This window comes from Podarcis melisellensis, assembly GCF_964234715.1.
Source record: "Podarcis melisellensis genome assembly, chromosome: Z".
In the NCBI taxonomy this organism is placed as follows: Eukaryota; Metazoa; Chordata; class Lepidosauria; order Squamata; family Lacertidae; genus Podarcis; species Podarcis melisellensis.
In genome coordinates, this window is record NC_138547.1 from 47,721,685 (window position 1) to 47,739,927 (window position 18,243).

At 46.5% G+C, this 18,243-nt stretch overlaps 1 protein-coding gene across 2 annotated transcripts; it reads left to right on the forward strand.

Annotated features, from left to right (window-relative positions):
* The first annotated feature begins 346 nt into the window (after positions 1–346).
* Positions 347–7,464, forward strand: LOC309362215 (sentrin-specific protease 6-like). Of its 2 annotated transcripts, XM_081897733.1 has the most exons (3): positions 347–1,062; positions 4,365–4,435; positions 5,519–7,464. In XM_081897733.1, the coding sequence occupies exon 3, from the start codon at positions 5,551–5,553 to the stop codon at positions 7,315–7,317; it is 1,767 nt and encodes a 588-aa protein (XP_081753859.1). In that variant the 5' UTR covers positions 347–1,062; positions 4,365–4,435; positions 5,519–5,550; the 3' UTR covers positions 7,318–7,464. The 2 variants fall into 2 exon arrangements, with proteins under 2 accessions (XP_081753859.1, XP_081753858.1); XM_081897732.1 differs by lacking the exon at positions 347–1,062 and having other exon boundaries at positions 4,158–4,435.
* The last annotated feature ends 10,779 nt before the right edge of the window (positions 7,465–18,243 follow it).

Sequence of the window (18,243 nt, forward strand, 5' to 3'; positions counted from 1 at the left end):
GCTCCAGGAGGCTGAGGCAGGGGTTGCATGCCTCATGAAGCCAATCGGCATGCAAGACTTAAAACGGACAGGCAGGGGTGCCAACTATAGAGGATGGAAGGGACTGCAGCCCCCTCAATATTTCTTGGCAGGAGGGCCATCATCTCCCCCTGCTGCCAGGTGCTCCATGCCTCCAACAGGCCTGCATTGGCCTCCCAGGTGGGGGCAGGGAGCCATAGGGCAATTTTTGTCCTCCATGCCCCCCCCCCACTGATGGGTGACCATCATGTGATGGGCTTCACATGACCAGGCCCCCTCAATGTGGGGGGCAAGTCAGCACCCCTTGAAGCAGAGCTGAGTTGCTGGGTCTGCTCAACTACCCATGTTGATGGACCTTGACTTGGATGCCCCTGGGCCTGGGACCCTGGCTTTGCATTGGACTCTGGACTGTATACTGACTGCTGGTCTTTGAAATTTGCTACTTGGATTGACCCTCGGACTTTGAGCTTTAGACTTGGCATACTGACTTGCTGCCAGGTAGGCCAGGGATTCAAGACAGCTGTTGGGCAAACAGCTGTCCTGAACCCCTATTTAAAGAAGCCAGTCCGGATGTTTAGAAAGTTGGGGTAAACTTTTGCATGTTTTAAAGCAGGGTTGTAGATTTTATGAAATAAATAAAATAAACAAAACAATTGTTCATCATATATTGTAATGGTAATGGTAGTTACTCTGGCATTCATCTTCAGTCTATCAGTTTAAATTAATATTTTAAGAGAAATGGGCAGCTCAAACATTGCAAAAAAACAGTTTCAAATAATTGCAGCTGGTGGTGTATTTGAGCCTATCAGAACGCCTACATCCTCCCGCGTTCACCTCAAGGTCAAAATTCTTCCTGGGCCTTCCTCCTATCAGCAGCTAAAGCAGAAAACAGGCAGTTGTGAAGGTTAGCCTAAACAGTCCTTGGGTGCCTTGGGAACAAACACCAACCCGGCTGAATCGAGTATTCTCCTTCCAGAAAGAGGATGTGGAATATTACCATTTTCTTTCTTGAGAGAAGGTGTCTCCACACGTTTCTTGACTGAGGTAAGCAAACTAGGCTTTATTTCACTTGGGACCACGGAGCCACTGGAAACTGGAACATCTAACCTTTTCCCCCCTTGTAAATATTTTTGTTATTATTCTTAAAGTGGGGATGGCAGAACGGAGAAAGTACTATTTTCCCCAAATGGGGATAAGTAGAAACTGGAGCCATGTGCTGAAATTGTGTTTTCCTTGAAGTTCTGGAATGCATAGGTTATGAGCAGAGAGAGATAATTCTGGGGGCTTCTGCTGATATGTGAGGTGGGGAGCTTAGAGAGCAAGAGAAATAACTTTTTAAAAAGCAAAACAAAACCATAGCTTGTGGAACAGCTGGCTTGCATAGAATCATAGAATTGTCAAATTGGAAGGGACCCTCAGGGGCAATCCCCTGCAAGGCAGAAATCTTGCCCATAGGCATCTTAGGAGAGGGGGGTCAGTCCACTCTCGTGCTGGTGGGAAGCGCTTGGATCTTGACCCTGTCTCTCAAAAGGCTTTGGTTGAAAGCTGTGTGTGTGTGGTATCAAGACCACTAGACCTTTTTCACATGTAAAGCCAGGTGAGGTGCCCCTCCCTGGCATCTTTTAATTGTGCAGCTGGTTATTCCCGCCTGAGTGGGAGCCTTTGTAAAATTGGAGCCTTTGTAAATATGTTACTGAGTTTGGTGGGGAAGGAAATTCTTTTTCTTTTTTTTAACTGACTTAAGAAAATTATACAGACAGCAACACGAAGAAGCCTAAATTAACATTGCCTTCTACCAATAAGAAATAATAATAACTATTACAACAATGAAAATACTAAAACTACATTTACTTCCCCTTTTGAACTTCTATTCTGGTTACAATATATTACTATTCTATAAGAATATATTATATCCTTTGCTGTCCCATATATTATTTTATTTCCCGAATTCAGCCTAAGCCTCCCCTCTTCCCCACTGCTTCCCTTCACCTGTGCGAGATCTTTCCCATCATAATATTTTTTCCCCTAGTTGCTTTAACAAAATAGAACATGAAAACTGATAAATTGGAATTACTTCTTTTTTCCTTACACGCTTAATAATTGCCTATGAAGAGTTCTGCTTTAACACCATATTTCTTCAGGTATTCCCCTATGCATTCCCATTCTGTGTAGAATTTTTGATTGGAGCAGCCCCTGATGGATGCTGTCATTTTTGCCATCTCGGCAAACTCACAAATCTTAACTTGCCATTCTGTCATTTGTGGTACTTTTTCTGTTTTCCAATATTTTGCCATAAGTATTTTTGCAGCTGCAGTTATATACAAAAATATATTCCTTTTGTCCTTGGGTATGTCGTTTGTTAATAATCTCAGTAAGTATGACTCTGGGTTTTTTGTGTGTGTGTGTGTTTTTTAAATAGAGCTCCCGAGGATCTTTTTGATCTCCTCATGTATCTCGTTCTAAAATTGTCTTACCACCTTACACCCCCACCACATAGGGTATAATGTCCCCACCTCTTTCTTGCAATTTCTTTCAGAGATTTGGGTGCTTTTTATAAATTTTTGCTAATTTTCCTGGGGTGAGATATCCATAACACATTTTAATTATATTTTCTTTTACTAGATAAAGGGTAAAGGGACCCCTGACCGTTAGGCTTGCCACGCTCATCTCACTTTATTGGCTGAGGGAGCTGGCGTACAGCTTCCGGGTCATGTGGCCAGCATGACTAGGCCGCTTCTGGCGAACCAGAGCAGCGCACAGAAACGCCGTTTACCTTCCTGCCGGAGTGGTACCTATTTATCTACTTGCACTTTGACGTGCTTTCGAACTGCTAGGTTGGCAGGAGCAGGGACCGAGCAATGGGAGCTCACCCCGTCGAGGGGATTCGAACTGCCGACCTTCTGATCGGCAAGTCCTAGGCTCTGTGGTTTAACCCACAGCGCCACCCGCGTCCCTTCTTTTGCTAGATAGCAAGATGTAAAATTTATATCTGTTTTCCACAACCTTTCCCATCTATTCAGCTGGATTGTCTGGCCTATATCTTGCAACCCTTTAATGGTCATTTCTTTTATAATCTCATCTTTCATTTCCCATTCAAGAAGTAAGTTATACATTCTAGAGATGATTTTCTTGCTTGGTTGAATAAGTTCACTTTGCAGTTTTCAGGTTTTTTGTTCGAATCCTATTTTCTTGTCTTGGCTAAAGATGTGCGCTATCTGATAATATTGTAACCAGCTATTGCAAAAGGTTTTTATCTCTTCATATGATCTTAGTTTCACTTTACCATGCTCTCTCGTTACTAGATCCTGGTATGTTGGCCATTCATTTTCTGTATTAGCCTTTTTAACCGCTATTACTTCTAAGGAAGGAAATTCTTGAAGCTTCTTGACACAGAGGTCCTTGGGCTGCTATCCTGCAGACACACCAGAATGTGTTACTAATGAAGGTAATTTATTCATTAGTATTAGTACTGATCAATTTATTTTGCATATGCATGCTGTAGGGTTGGGGTGGGTCTTTGTGTCCCAATCCTCACTCAGCCACGAAGAAGGGCTGCCGTACACTTGGAATTTCCCAGACATAGCCGGGATTTGTCTGCCAAAATCGGCATCCATGCAGAATTTTCAAAAAGTGTCTGGGGAAACCCAGCTATATTGAGCCCACCTTGGAAGTGTTGGTTTTTTGGCTCAACAACCTTTTGTGTTCGGATTTTCACTTTTTGAAATAGGGCAACCCTACATGAAGGGACACAGGTGGCGCTGTGGGTTAAAGCCTCAGTGCCTAGGACTTGCCGATCGAAAGGTCGGCGGTTCGAATCCCTGCTGCGGGGTGCGCTCCCGCTGCTCGGTCCCAGCGCCTGCCAACCTAGCAGTTCGAAAGCACCTCCGGGTGCAAGTAGATAAATAGGGACCGCTTACCAGCGGGAAGGTAAACGGCGTTTCCGTGTGCAGCTCTGGCTCGCCAGAGCAGCGATGTCACGCTGGCCATGTGACCCGGAAGTGTCTCCGGACAGCGCTGGCCCCTGGCCTCTTGAGTGAGATGGGCGCACAACCCCAGAGTCTGGCAAGACTGGCCCGTACAGGCAGGGGTACCTTTATCTTACATGAAGCTCAGGGTATGACATTGGAGTAATTGCTACAATTTTATTTGGGTGAAAGGTGTTGTTGAATTAAAACTCACAGCAGCCCTAGCAGGCAAAGCCATTGGCCAGGGTTGATGGGAATTGTAGTCCAACGACATCTGGAGCTGTTGGGGCTAAGTCTGAGGGCAAAGCTTTGGTTAAGAGCCAGGGTTACGCCTCAGGGGTTAGCAGATCAATCTCAGGGCTGTATTTTATATTCTTGCAGGGCACCCACTGGACTTCACCAGAAACGTGAACCAAACACAGGAGGGATTGTGTAGTCAAAGGTTGTGTTGAGTGAGTACGCAGAATCTAGCTGTACAAAGTGGCAAAACGTATTTATTTATTGCTCTGGTGACTTGGTGACTGGTCAAGTGGATTCTTTCTAGCATTGGGAAGAGGGGCATGGCCCTGGGGTCAAAATTCTGAGGGGCACAACCCCACAGTTATAATTCCTGGGTTGCCATATGATTCTATTTTGCTTTTAATGTAATTTTAAGCTGTATTTTAATCAATTGTTTGACAATGTTTTAGTGTACAGGGCGCAATGTTTTAGTGAGGGGTGCTTTGGCAGTGTCAGCAGCTTGCCCCCCAGGTGCCAGAAACCCAGGCTACATCCCTGCTCCCCTGCCTTTAGGTGCCAGGCAGCAAAGCAGCCAGAAAAAGGAAGCCAGCATGCCCTGAACTCCTTCTAGGGTCTCTTTGGAACAACGTACAGGGCTGTTGTTGATGTTGGACGCGATAAGGAAGGCAGGCTGGGGAGGAAGAGAGCTGATGCTTCTCATCTGCTCCACCTTCTCCCCCCCCCCCCCGCTCCAGCGGCAGAGCATATGCCTGTGCTGCCCAGGGCAGGTGGTGCAGAGGGTGTGCTTCCAGATGCGGGGCAGCTGCTCTGGTGCCTGGAGTGGCGTGTGCGCCCTGCAGCCGAGGGCATAGCGAGCCGCCCATGGCGGAAATTTGGTGCACCGCCTGCCCACGACTCCCACGCCTCCCCCAAGCTGTCAAAATGAAGGGGGGAGGGAGATGCTGCCGGTAAAGCGGCACAGCTCCCCCTCTTCCCCCAACGGCTTGGGGTAGGATTGGGAGCCATGGGCGGGCGGTGCACCGAATGCCACCCGGGGCGTTCCGCTCCCACCCACCGGTTCCTACGCCCCTTGCCCCCTCCATTTGGTAACTGGTTTGTGAGGGACAGTTGAGCAGGGGCCATTTCTGTTTCCATCCACCATCCCTTTCTGCCCTTCTCCTTGAGTGCTAGGTCAGCCTCAGGTGCAGCAAGCAAGGAAAGGAACAATGGTGGGAGAAAGATAAAGCCAATGTGTGAGTGAGTGGGGGAACTTTCTGTCCAAATGGTGATTTTAAAAAGTGATGTTTTCCCAACAGGAGCCAGAGGCGCTTCTTTGATTGGACCCGCCATGCTGAAACGAAAGAAGAAAAGAAGTGAAAATGTTCAGAATGCTCCTTGCTCTGCAACAGTAGAACAGGCCAGCTGTCATCCTGGCACTCACACAAAAACAACTGTTGTGAAAACAGCAGCGCAAAGAAAACAATGTCCTCCTAACATTAAGAAGACCCGCTCCACAGTTTGCCCACGCACTACAAAAGCACCAGAAGACAACTGCAGGGGGGCAACTGCATCCAAACTAAATGATCAGACCTCCATATTCAGTGGTGGTGAAGAGAAAGATAAGGCTGGCAGCAGTAACAGAACTGAAAAATCAAGAAAAGCTAGCAGGAAAAGACCACATGACAAATGTGTGTCGAAGGCTCAAGTAAAGCATCGCAAAGCTCTCTCCAAAAAAACAGATGTTGAACCTTTACATCAGAAGTCCTACCAACATAATAAGCTGGCTTGTGGAAAGATAATAGTAGGAGCCCTAAAAAGAACACTGGTGGAGACTGTAACTGTTTCTTTCAATTCTATCAAGATAAACCTGGAAAAGACCCCTAGGGGTATTCGTTTAAAGGCAGCTGAAATTACCAAATGGATATATGGATTTGCACGCAACCAATTTGTATCTTTCCTGCGAACTACAGCTGCTGCCTATAAAAGACTGGAATCCCAAATGAAGGGGAACAGGAAGGAAGCTAATGTCTGGAAATGCCGTAATGCCACAAATCCTAAAAAACGAGAAATCATTTTAATTGTTGATTTCTGCTATGATCCTGATACATATTCAATAATTGAAGCAATGATCACTAATATTGGTGATACGAACAACATTCCTGATTTCTGTGTGAAAATGACGTCTAAAAAAGTAAATAGTGTGCTTGAGGCCTTTCAAAAACCCCTTGAAGGCACCTCTAGAGAAAAGAAAACAAAACATATCCCGAAATCCAAAAGGCAGCTGCGGAATAAAACACAGTCCCAGGTCCTTGATGACAATGATGAATCTGAGTCAGACTCTACACTGAGAATCATTTATCCCCCACCTCCTGCAATTGGAGGTATTGTTGTGACCTATAAGGATCTTCAGTGCTTAGATGAAGGGGAATATTTAAACGACGCAATCATTGATTTTTATTTGAAATATCTGGTGCTTGAAAAATTGAAAAAAGAAGATGCTGAAAGAACTCATGTGTTCAGTTGCTTTTTTTACACATTCCTTAGTGAGAAGGAGAGTAGAAATTTTCCAGAGACCTCACAACTCACAATTGAGCAGCAATGGGAAAGGCGAGTGAAAGGATGGACACAAGATGTTGATATCTTTGAAAAAGATTTTGTTTTTGTTCCCATCAATGAAGATGAACATTGGGTCTTAGCTGTTATCTGTTTCCCAGGCTTAATACAGCCTGTATACGAGCGCAATCCATACTCTAAGAAAGTTAAATTTTCTGCTATTTGCAAACAGCCTTGTATTCTGCTCATGAATTCATTTAGGGGCCCCTTCCCATCACATATTTTCCAAATACTTCAGGAATGGCTGGAGTTAGAGTGGGAAGTCAGGAGAGGTACCAAAAGAAGTTTCTCTGAACATCTTGTGAGATGTTTATACCTGGAAGTGCCACAACAAAACAACAATAGCGATTGCGGAATTTATGTGCTACAATATGCAGAGAGCTTTTTTGAGACTCCCATTCTAAGCTTCGACACACCAATGAATTTAACAGACTGGTTTCCTGACTCAAGAGTGGAAAATAAGCGAGAAGAAATACGAAACTTAATCCTCAGTCTGCAATAGTTTCTGCAGGATCCTTTGGTTTCATTGTTGCTGTAGGATTTATTTGGCCCCTTGGCTATGCCCATAATTTCTAAGACCAATTCAAGACCAAGGCAATCCTGTTTTAAGAAAGCTTTTCCTTTATGGAATAATGATCACAATCATTGCCTTTACTTCTGTTGTTTATTTCAAAGAATCATAGAATCATAGAGTTGGAGGAGACTACAAGGGCCATCGAGTCCAACCCCCTGCCAAGCAGGAAACACCATCAGAGCACTCCTGACATATGGTTGTCAAGCCTCTGCTTAAAGACCTCCAAAGAAGGAGACTCCACCACACTCCTTGGCAGCAAATTCCACTGTCAAACAGCTCTTACTGTCAGGAAGTTCTTCCTAATGTTTAGGTGGAATCTTCTTTCTTGTAGTTTGGATCCATTGCTCCGTGTCCGCTTCTCTGGAGCAGCAGAAAACAACCTTTCTCCCTCCTCTATGTGACATCCTTTTATATATTTGAACATGGCTATCATATCACCCCTTAACCTCCTCTTCTCCAGGCTAAACATGCCCAGCTCCCTTAGCCGTTCCTCATAAGGAACGTTCCTCATATTTCACTTTGTTTACTGTGCACAATTCTGTAATTTTAGGTTGTAAAGTACTTTTTAATAGCTGCAAATAAGTAAATATTAACTGCAAGTTCACCTTGCCATCTGTGTTATTGTTTTGATTCAGCATATAAATGAATAAGCAAAATAAATGCATAAATAAATGAAAGGATATGGATGGGATGGATGGGAGTTGTAGCCCACCAGCATCAGTTGGTGTAGGAAGGGCCTGCCCAAGGTATTTCAGCGCCTGAGGCAAACTACAAAATGGCACGCGTGCACACACACACACCCGGAAAAAATGTGTGAATGAAGAACAGGAAATCAGTACTAGGAGATCTGCCACCACTTTGGGCTAGCCCGGGGTGCAAGGGTTACAGAGAAAACCACTCCAAGCATTGAACGGTGGTTCTTCAAGAGGCTGAGCCAGGCAATCTCAGGACTTCGTGGGAGGAATGGGCCTTCTTCATGTCACTTGCTCACTGCCCCACTAGAGGCACTGTCTATTTACTCCCCACTTTCCATGTTGAAACATTTAGAAACCATGAATGGATGGAATGAGGGTGGAAATACAGTCTCGTTTAACCAGCCCCTTCCGAAGTCTTCTGCTGCAGGGAACATGCCTTGCCTCTGCCACAAACCACTCCTCGGCCCCACCCCATACTAATGGAGTGTAGAAGGGAGAGCATTTGACTGGGGAGACTATGTTGCAAGCAACATCCTTTCCCCCCAAAGCACTCTGGGCACTGCAGTTTAAACCCACCAACCCATCCTCCAGGTTGAAATTCCCAGCAACCTTTAGCAAACTGCCATCTCCAGAATTCTTTGAGGGAAAGGGTGAGCTTGAAATGTGCCTTACAGGTTAAACAAAAAACAGAAATGGGGAGGAGGATGAGTAGAGGAGCTCCATCCTAGTTTGTTGTTTTAGCAATAAATCTGAAATAATTAACAGCCAGAGTCTCGCGTTTGTGGGAGAGACCAAGCCTAAACAGTAAACAGTGAAACCCGCGGCTTTCAACAGAACATTAAAAACAGAATAAAACTTCAAACATTAAAAACTTCCCTAAACAGGGCTGCCTTCAGATGTCTTATAAAAGTCAGATAGTTGTTTATTTCTTTGATATCTGGTGGGAGGGCATTCCACAAGGCAGGAACCACCACCAAGAAGCCTTCTGCCTGGTTCCCTGTAACTTTGCTTCTCGCAGCGAGGGAACCGCCAGAAGGCCCTCGGTGCTGGACCTCAGTGTCCGGGCAGAACGATGGGGGTGGAGGCGCTCCTTCGGGTATACTGGACTGAGGCCGTTTAGGGCTTTCAAGGTCAGCACCAACACTTTGAATTGTGCTTTGAAACATACTGGGACCAATGTAGGTCTTTCAGGACTGGTGTTATGTCATCTCGGCGGCCACTCCCAGTCACCAGTCCAGCTGCCACATTCTGGATTAGTTTCCGAGTCACCTTCAAAGGTAGCCCCACATAGAGCGCTTGCAGGAGTCCAAGCGGGAGATAATTCAAATTCAAATTCAAATTCAAATTTATTTACGGCTATTAGCCCATAAAATATGTACAAACATAAAAGCACAGAAGCATAAAAGACCAATACATCTAACAACAGAAGGGGAACACCACGATGCAAGGGTGGGTCATTGAGCAGTGACAAATAGCAGCTTGGGGCCCGGAAAGATCCAAGGGACGGTTCACAGAAAAAGGAGAACTGGAGACGAGATCCATCATGCACTCTCATCATAACTGTCCGATTAGTTTTTGTTGTTGTTGTTGTCCAAGCGGGAGATAACCAGAGCATGCACCACTCTGGCGAGACAGTCTGTGGGCAGGTAGGGTCTCAGCTTGTGTACCAGATGGAGCTGGAAGACAGCTGCCCTGGACACAGAACTGACATGCACATAGCCTTGGGTTCGTCTTACAAAGCCGACTGAGTGACCCCAAGCTACTCAAAACCTCTCACACATGGTTGTTTTGAGGATTAAATGATGGCAGAGGGAGAACCATGCACATGACCTCAATCTCTGGGGTATTAGCCATTTCTCATTTTAACTAGCAATAACATGCATTTGTTACGTTTGGCTGCTGATCTTCCCCAATAGCACAGCTGGGAAAGACCTCCTTCAGGAAGACAAAGGTTTCCTTGGTTTCAGCTTCTGTCTGTGATCCTGGGCATCCTACATTGGGAGGTGGTAGCTGGGATGCCACGAGGCCTGATCCCCATAGAGTTCCCTTCAGGTTGTGATTTAGGTTGTAAAAGGAGGTGGGGGGGGCGTATGTGGTGCTTGTGAAGGACAGAGAAACAGGTTCCTGCTTCAAGGGGCTTCTGATCTGAAAATAAACACAGTGGAGACAGAGGCAGAGGGTAAACAGAGGAGAGTATGCCATTTATTTCTGTTACGTGCACTGTGTACTCATCCTAGCCGCAGTAGGGCAGCCGTCACCAAGCTGGTGCCCTCCAGATGTTGCTGAACTAAAGCTCCCATTCATCCCATACCATTGGTCTTGCTGGCTGCTGGGAGTTGGAGGAGTCCAGCAACATCTGGAGGGCCACCCGTTCCCACTCCCCACATCCCTGCCCTATACTTAGTCAAACTGTTGGTCCCATCTAGCTCAGCACAGTCTATTTGCTTAGATTAATGCTCCTCATTCTTCACTGGAGATGCTAGAGAGTCTTCATGGGACCTTCTGCATGACCAACAGATGCTCAACCATGGGGCTAAGGTGCTCCCCCCTCAGTAAGACAGCCCCGCCATTGCTTCTTACAGCATTGCTTCAGGAGCTGAATAGGTTAGCCAATTTATTTATTTAGAGCATTATTTGTTTCCAGTAAAGTGGGGAATAACTTCCTAATGAATAACCATGTAAAATTTATCCCTTGGAGCATTCTACTGTAACAATGGCAGCAATTCAACCAAATTTCAGCTAGGGCTCAGGAACCATATGCAGGGCATGTAGTTGAAGGACAATATTTTAAAATGTGCATATTCCACCCCCAAATCCCACACAAAAGGCTCCCCCCTACTTTGTGAGAATTTATCATTGTAGTAACCAAAAGCTTCCACTCATTAAAAAGCAGAAGGAAAAACTGTAATGTTTAAGTAAGCTAGCACATTTAAAATCAAAAGAATGGAAAAGTGGCAGCCTCACTATTTCAAAATTGGGGTCTGTACAATCACTTCTATTCCCCTGCTCAAGAAATCTCCATATAAAGTGGTGCTTCAAGATTTGAACTGGGAACCCCACTGTTTCCCTGCAGCCTCTGATCAGAGGGTGGGATTCTGGAGGCTGCCATCTATGGCCTCTATGCTCAGGAAGTCAGCTGACACTAGAAGGCCAATCCAGTGCCACTCCCTGGTCCAAAAACACCCTGAGCTGCTACCTTCCCATCAGTTTGGGAAGCTGCAGCTGAAGAGCAGCTGGCTGAACCATTCTATGGCATCACCTTCAGCCTAGCTTGAACCCGGAGGCTCCAACCTGCTCTTCACGAGGTGCTTATGCCTGCCAGTCACCCAAAGCATCAGAAACATGTAGAACAAAACCAAAAATGGCATGATCAGTCTGAACACACAAGACCTTAGAAACACTTGCCATTTGCCCAGCCTTCCAACACGAGCTTATTTTTGTGACCAAACATCAGAACCAGGTGCCAAGGCTGATTGTGATGTACAATAATAATAATAATTTATTATTTATACCCCGCCCATCTGGCTGGGCCTCCCCAGCCACCCTGGGGGGCTTCCATAAAAGCCAAAAATACAGTAAAATATCACACGTTAAAAACTTCCCTGAACAGGGCTGCCTTAAGATGTCTTCTGAATGTCAGGTAGTTGTTTATCGCTTTGACATCTGCTGGAAGGGCGTTCCACAGGGCGGGCGCCACTACCGAGAAGGCCCTCTGCCTGGTTCCCTGTAGCTTTGCTTCTCGCAATGAGGGAACCGCCAGAAGGCCCTCGGCGCTGGACCTCAGCGTCCGGGCAGAATGATGGGGGTGGAGACGCTCCTTCAGGTATACTGGACCGAGGCCGTTTAGGGCTTTAAAGGTCAGCACCAACACTTTGAATTGTGCTCGGAAACATACTGGGAGCCAATGTAGGTCTTTCAAGACCGGTGTTATATGGTCTCGGCGGCCGCTCCCAGTCACCAGTTAACTGCCGCATTCTGGATTAGTTGTAGTTTCCGAGTCACCTTCAAAGGTAGTCCCACGTAGAGTGCATTGCAGTAGTCCAAGCGGGAGATAACCAGAGCATGCACCACTCTGGCAAGACAGTCCGCAGGCAGATAGGGTCTCAGCCTACGTACCAGATGGAGCTGGTAAACAGCTGCCCTGGACACAGATTTGACCTGTGCCTCCATGGACAGCTGTGAGTCCAAAATGACTCCCAGGCTGCGCACCTGGTCCTTCAGGGGCACAGTTACCCCATTCAGGACCAGGGAATCCTCCACACCTGCCCGCCTCCTGTCCCCCAGAAACAGTACTTCTGTCTTGTCAGGATTCAACCTCAATCTGTTAGCCGCCATCCATCCTCCAACCACCTCCAGACACTCACACAGGACCTTCACTGCCCTCACTGGTTCTGATTTAAAAGAGAGGTAGAGCTGGGTATCATCCGCATACTGATGAACACCCAGCCCAAACCTCCTGATGATCTCTCCCAGCGGCTGCATGTAAATGTTGAAAAGCATGGGGGAGAGGACAGAACCCTGAGGCACCCCACAAGTGAGAGCCCCTCAAGACGGTCCAGAAGGATGTTATGGTTGATGGTATCAAACGCCACTGAGAGATCCAGTAGAACTAGGAAACAGCTCTCACCTTTGTCCCTAGCCCGCCGGAGATCATCAACCAGTGCGACCAAGGCAGTTTCAGTCCCATGATGAGGCCTGAATCCCGATTGGAAGGGATCCAAATGGTCCGCTTCTTCCAGGCGTGCCTGGAGTTGTTCGGCAACCGCTCGCTCAATCACCTTGCCCAAGAATGGAAGATTTGAGACTGGGCGATAGTTGGCCATTGTGGCCGCATCTAAAGATGGTTTTTTAAGAATCGGTTTAATAACCGCCTCTTCCAGCGGGTCTGGGAAGGCTCCCTCACGGAGGGAAGCATTCACCACCCCACGAAGCCCATCGCCCAGTCCTTCCCGGCTAGCTTTTATAAGCCAGGATGGGCAAGGATCCAGGAGACAGGTGGTTGGCTTCACTCGTCCAAGCAGCCTGTCCACATCCTCGGAGGTAACAGATTGGAATTGATCCCACTCAACTTGACTAGACAGAACTCTAGCACTCTCCTGCCCCAGCCCTGCTCCCACGGTGGAGTCTACTTCTTCCCAAATCTGAGCGATTTTATCTGCAAAAAACTTTGCAAAATCTTTGCAGGAGAACATGTGGCCCGTACTGGGCCCCGATGTTGCAGGTGGTTCCGCTAAATTGTGAACCACCTGAAAAAGTCTCCTGCTGCTGTTTTCTGCACATGCAATAGAGGCGGTGAAGAAATTTTTCTTCGCCGCCGCTATCGCCACTTGGTAGGCTCGACGTTGAACTCTAACCTGTGTCCAGTCAGATTCGGAATGAGTTATCCGCCACCGGTGCTCTAGCCGTCTCAACGATTGTTTCATTGCGCTCAGATCCGTGGAAAACCACGGGGCTGTCCGGGCTCCATGCAATCGGAGAGGGCGCTTCGGAGCCAAACAGTCAATAGCCCTGGTTAACTCCACATTCCAGCGGGCCACCAGGGAATCGGCTGAAAGGCCATCAACATGGGATAAAGCATCCCCTACCACTCTCTGGAAACCATTTGGATCCATTAAGTGGCGGGGGCGGACCATCCGAATTGTCCCACCTCCCTGCAGAGGGGATGGGTCGCAGAGAAGTCCAGTTGCACCAGGAAGTGATCTGACCATGGCACTTCTTTCGTTTCGCTTTTACTTAGTGTCAGATCACCAACATCCATAGAGGTAAACACCAGGTCCAAGGCATGTCCGCAGCTATGGGTTGGGCCAGACTTATTCAGGGACAGCCCCATGGAGGCCATGCTTTCCACGAAGTCCCGAGCTGCCCCTTGTAAGGTCGTGTCGGCATGGATGTTAAAATCCCCTAGGACGACCAAGCTAGGTGTCTCCAGGAGAACATCCGCCACGACCTGAAGCAGCTCGGGCAGGGAATTCTTGGTGCAGCGGGGAGGTCGGTACACCAAAAGCAATCCTGTACTGCCCCTATTGCCCAACTTCCAGAACATGCACTCGGAAAACTGGGTCTTCCCAATAGGACGCCTGGTGCAAACTAATGACTTTCTAAAAATCACTGCAACCCCCCCTCCCCGCCCACATGACCTGGGTTGCTGTGCGTAAGAGAAACCTGGTGGACAAGCAGCGGCAAGGACAGGCCCATCTGCTTCATCCAACCAAGTCTCTGTTACACATGCCAGGTCAGGTCCTCCATCCATGATCAAGTCATGGATGGCAGTGGTCTTATGAATCATTGACCTGGCATTGCACAGCAACACTTTCAGGTCATGTGGGTATCCCTTGCTGATTCTAGTATCCATCCGGTCAGGACCAGACCCGGAGGCAGGGATAGTCCTCAGACAACGACTAAACCTGCCTCCTCTGTAATGACATGGTCTGGTCTTAGTGTAACTCCTCCTCCTACCCGTGATCCCTGAGATCGGTTGTCCCAGTGCATTCCCCCCTGTGGAACATGCCCCAGCCATTTTGTGGGCTGGGGCCCACTCCCCGGCAGCCCTGACCCCTCCCCCTAAGAACAAAATAACAACTTAAACAAACAAACAAAACCAATAAAACAATGCAAACAAAAAATGTAAAAATTACAAAAACATCAAAATAAAAAAGATAATTCCCCAAACCCAACCAAACATCCATCCCACCCCCACCCCCCACATACAAAAAATCCAAAAGATTTTTTTAAAAAAACATTTTAAAAAACACTCTGTGCCCCTCCTGCAGTAACACTGTCCTAGTGAGGCCTGTCAGGCCCTGCCCTGGGCTAGATGGTAAGTGGAAGGCAAGAGCAGGGCCCTCAGGCACTCACTCAGGGGAGTCCTCCTGGGCAGCAGGCAGCAAGCACCACGCAGTCCTTATGAGGCTTCAGGCCCCGCCCCAGGCCAGGTGGTAAGTGGCAAGAGCAGGGCCCTCAGGCACTCACTTTAAATTTCTGCTGGGGTTCTCTCTTCAAACTGTATCTGCCCCAAACTTGGATCTTTGCATCCTGGAATTCTCCTTTTTTATATTTATTTTTTATTTTTGGAACCAACATATAGAACATAACATGAATTAACACAAAAAGGGGCCTTTTTTGCAGTGGCTCACCATTTGTGGGGAGACCCAGGAAGGTTCACCCAGCACCTTCATTATACACCTTTAAGTGCCAGGCAAAAATGTTCCTCTTTAACAAGCCCTTTGGCTGATTGATATCTGATGCCCTTTTAAAATGTGTTGGGGGTAGGGGGTGTTGGGTCCTTTCGGTTTTTATTTTGATTATGTATTTTACATTTTTATATTCTGACTGTATCCTGTACCGGTGTAGGGTGGTGTACAAATTTTATTATTTTATTATTATTATTATTATTATTATTAATAATAATACAATAATAAATCCGCAGAAACTTCAGGTAAATTCCTGAGCAGCTTGGGGAGTCCTTCAGGGAGTTCTCCCTGTGTGTTTCAGGTATGACAGCTCCAATGCTTCCACCTCCTTGTGGAAAACTAGAGAGTTCCAAAGTGCTAAAGCAGAGTCAGGATATGATACTGTGAAACTCCTTGTTTTGAAAGGGGTGATGTAGTCCAACAAGTCACCTCTTTAGCTAGGTGTGATTTATGCTATTTCTTAGCATACAGCACTCTCAATATGCTGAGAGCACCCAGCCCTGTCTCTGTCTCTTCAGGATTAGAAGTGGCAGGAAATCTCCTGGAGACAGTAATGGGCTGGATGGGAAGATAGATAGAGATAGATGACTCCCACTTCTGAGATCTGGTAGGGTTGGCCATTCTGGATGGGACTGAACTTCCACTTCAGGGATAGGTTGCTAAAAGTATCATTGTCACTTGAGGCCCAGGTGAGCTCAGTGACGAGGATTGTCTATGGCCAGCTTCAGTTGGTGTATCAAGTATGGCCATTTCTAGACATGGATATCTTGATTACAGTTGTCCACACAATGGTAAACTCCAGGGTAAACTACTGTAGTGCACTCTGCATTGGGCTGCCCTTGAAGATGATCCAGAAGTTGCAGTTGGCGCAGAATGGAATAGCAAGTTACATGTGATAAACATCACTCTCAAACAGCTCCATTGGTTGCCAGTTATCTTCCAGGCCCAAATCAATGTCTTTAGGTTGACATTTAAAGCCCTGAATGGCCTGGGGCTCATATATCTATTATTATACGTTCTCCTTTATCAACCTGCCCCTGCTTTTCTGATGTTTCCATGGAAGCACCTTCTTGGTGGTGGCTCCACAACTATGGAATTGTCTCCCCTTTGAAGTGCCTCTCACCCCAACCTAATATTTTTTTTAGATGGCAGGTAAAACCCCACCTTATTTCTCAGGCTTTTAGAGGCTGATGAGTTACATCATATTGTTGTTAATTATGTAACTTACGATAATTCTTTTAACAATTCTGTTTATCACATATTATGTATTTACATTAGTTTTTGCAAACATCCCTGTGATTCTTTCAGTGAAGGGTTGAATTGCAACCTCAACAAATGAATGAATGAACGAACGAAAAAAATACAGTCCCCCATCAGCTTTGCCCCCGAAACCCTCCTCAAGTGTATAATTAAATTTAATAGGAGCCACCCACATTTTCCAGCTGCCATGGAAAAGTACTTATGTCTAATCGGTGCTCTGGCTTCAGAGCAATAATGGCTTTCATTTCCTTGTTCTCCATTATTTATCTCTCACCTTCTTGCAGCCACCTGATTTGTAGCATTATGAAAAAGAAAGATCACACAGGAATAGCAGAGAGGAGAGTGCGTGCTCTGCAGAATCACTTCAGCTTCACCACAGCCTTTTGTCAGAAAATCAGAAAAAGGATCCCCCCCCCCCCATAGTGCCACTGACTCATGAAATCGTGAGGGCCACTTTGAAAGTTGGGAGGGAGCCAGTGGATTGCAGGTAGCTGGAGTGTTGGCTTGATTCATGGGTTCCCATCATGGAAATGCTGCTTGTATATTTCCAAAGCAAGGTCCCTGTTCCATTAATAGCTGTACGAAATGGGCATGGCTGGGAATAACAAGTGGGGAGAACATGGTCATTCATTCATTCATTACATTTATGCACCACCTTTATCTTCTAAAGATCTCAAAGTGTTTTACATGCTTCTCCTGCATCCTCACAACAACCCTGTGAGGTCTCTCTCCCACTCATTGTTGCCAACACTGTGAATTCCTCTTCTTATCTGAGTCTGAAGTGGGGTCCAAGTCCTCCTGACAGCTCATCCTGCTGGAGGACCTGCTCTTCTTGCCTGATCCCTGCAGGGCTTCTAAAAAACACCCTCTTTGGACGTCCTCCTCTGACTCTGATTGCAGAAGTACAAAGCAAGGCACATCCCTCATTGTTCTAGCTTGGTTGCCAGCCTATAAGACACAGCCAAATACAGTAGATGCCTCCTACCTGTCATTCAGGATGCTTAAAACTATTTCTATCTAGGGCAGCACAAGGATCACCAAAGGCGCTACATACTCAGGAACTGCTTGGCAAATGGCAGGACGCAGTGTTCCAGTGGCAGGAAGGTGGAAATTAAGAATCTGTTAGCTAAAGGAACCAAAAGAATGTAGCAAACACGGGGTTGGGTGCCTGCAGGCTTCTGCTCCTGAGATGGCACAGCAGCTTAAAGCATCCCAAGAATACCTCTTCCTTATCCCACCACCACCCACCTCTGTGCATCATGTCTCTTGCTCAGGTTAAAATGAAACAAATTCTACATGTCCTTATGCTAGGGCAGGAAACGGGTGCATAAATTCATAATTACCCATGCATAATTTAGGTATTATTTGCATACCATAAACAAGCCATCATTCTAATGAAATGTCAAGCAGACTAGGGTGTTAATGAGAGTAAAGGGAACCAGTGAGAAGAACAAAGAGGCTGCAATGAAGGAGAGCCTTAGAACCACGTTTGCCTTTGCTGTTGGTTCATAAACAGAATGGATAATTTAAATGCACTCATTATCTTGACTTTAAATGCCACTGACTTTGGCAGCAAGGAGAGAATGCTTTCCACAACCTAGCCCTGTGCTGGTGTGGAGGAGAACCTACCAAAAAAAATCAGCTAGGTTATGGAGAAGCTGAAACAACATCAGCCCATATGAAGCCCTTCACAATATGCCCTAGTATGC

Excerpts from the sequence above, each read along its gene's own strand:
- LOC309362215 (XM_081897733.1), top strand. The coding sequence starts at position 5,551 with ATGCTGAAACGAAAGAAGAAAAGAAGTGAAAATGTTCAGAATGCTCCT.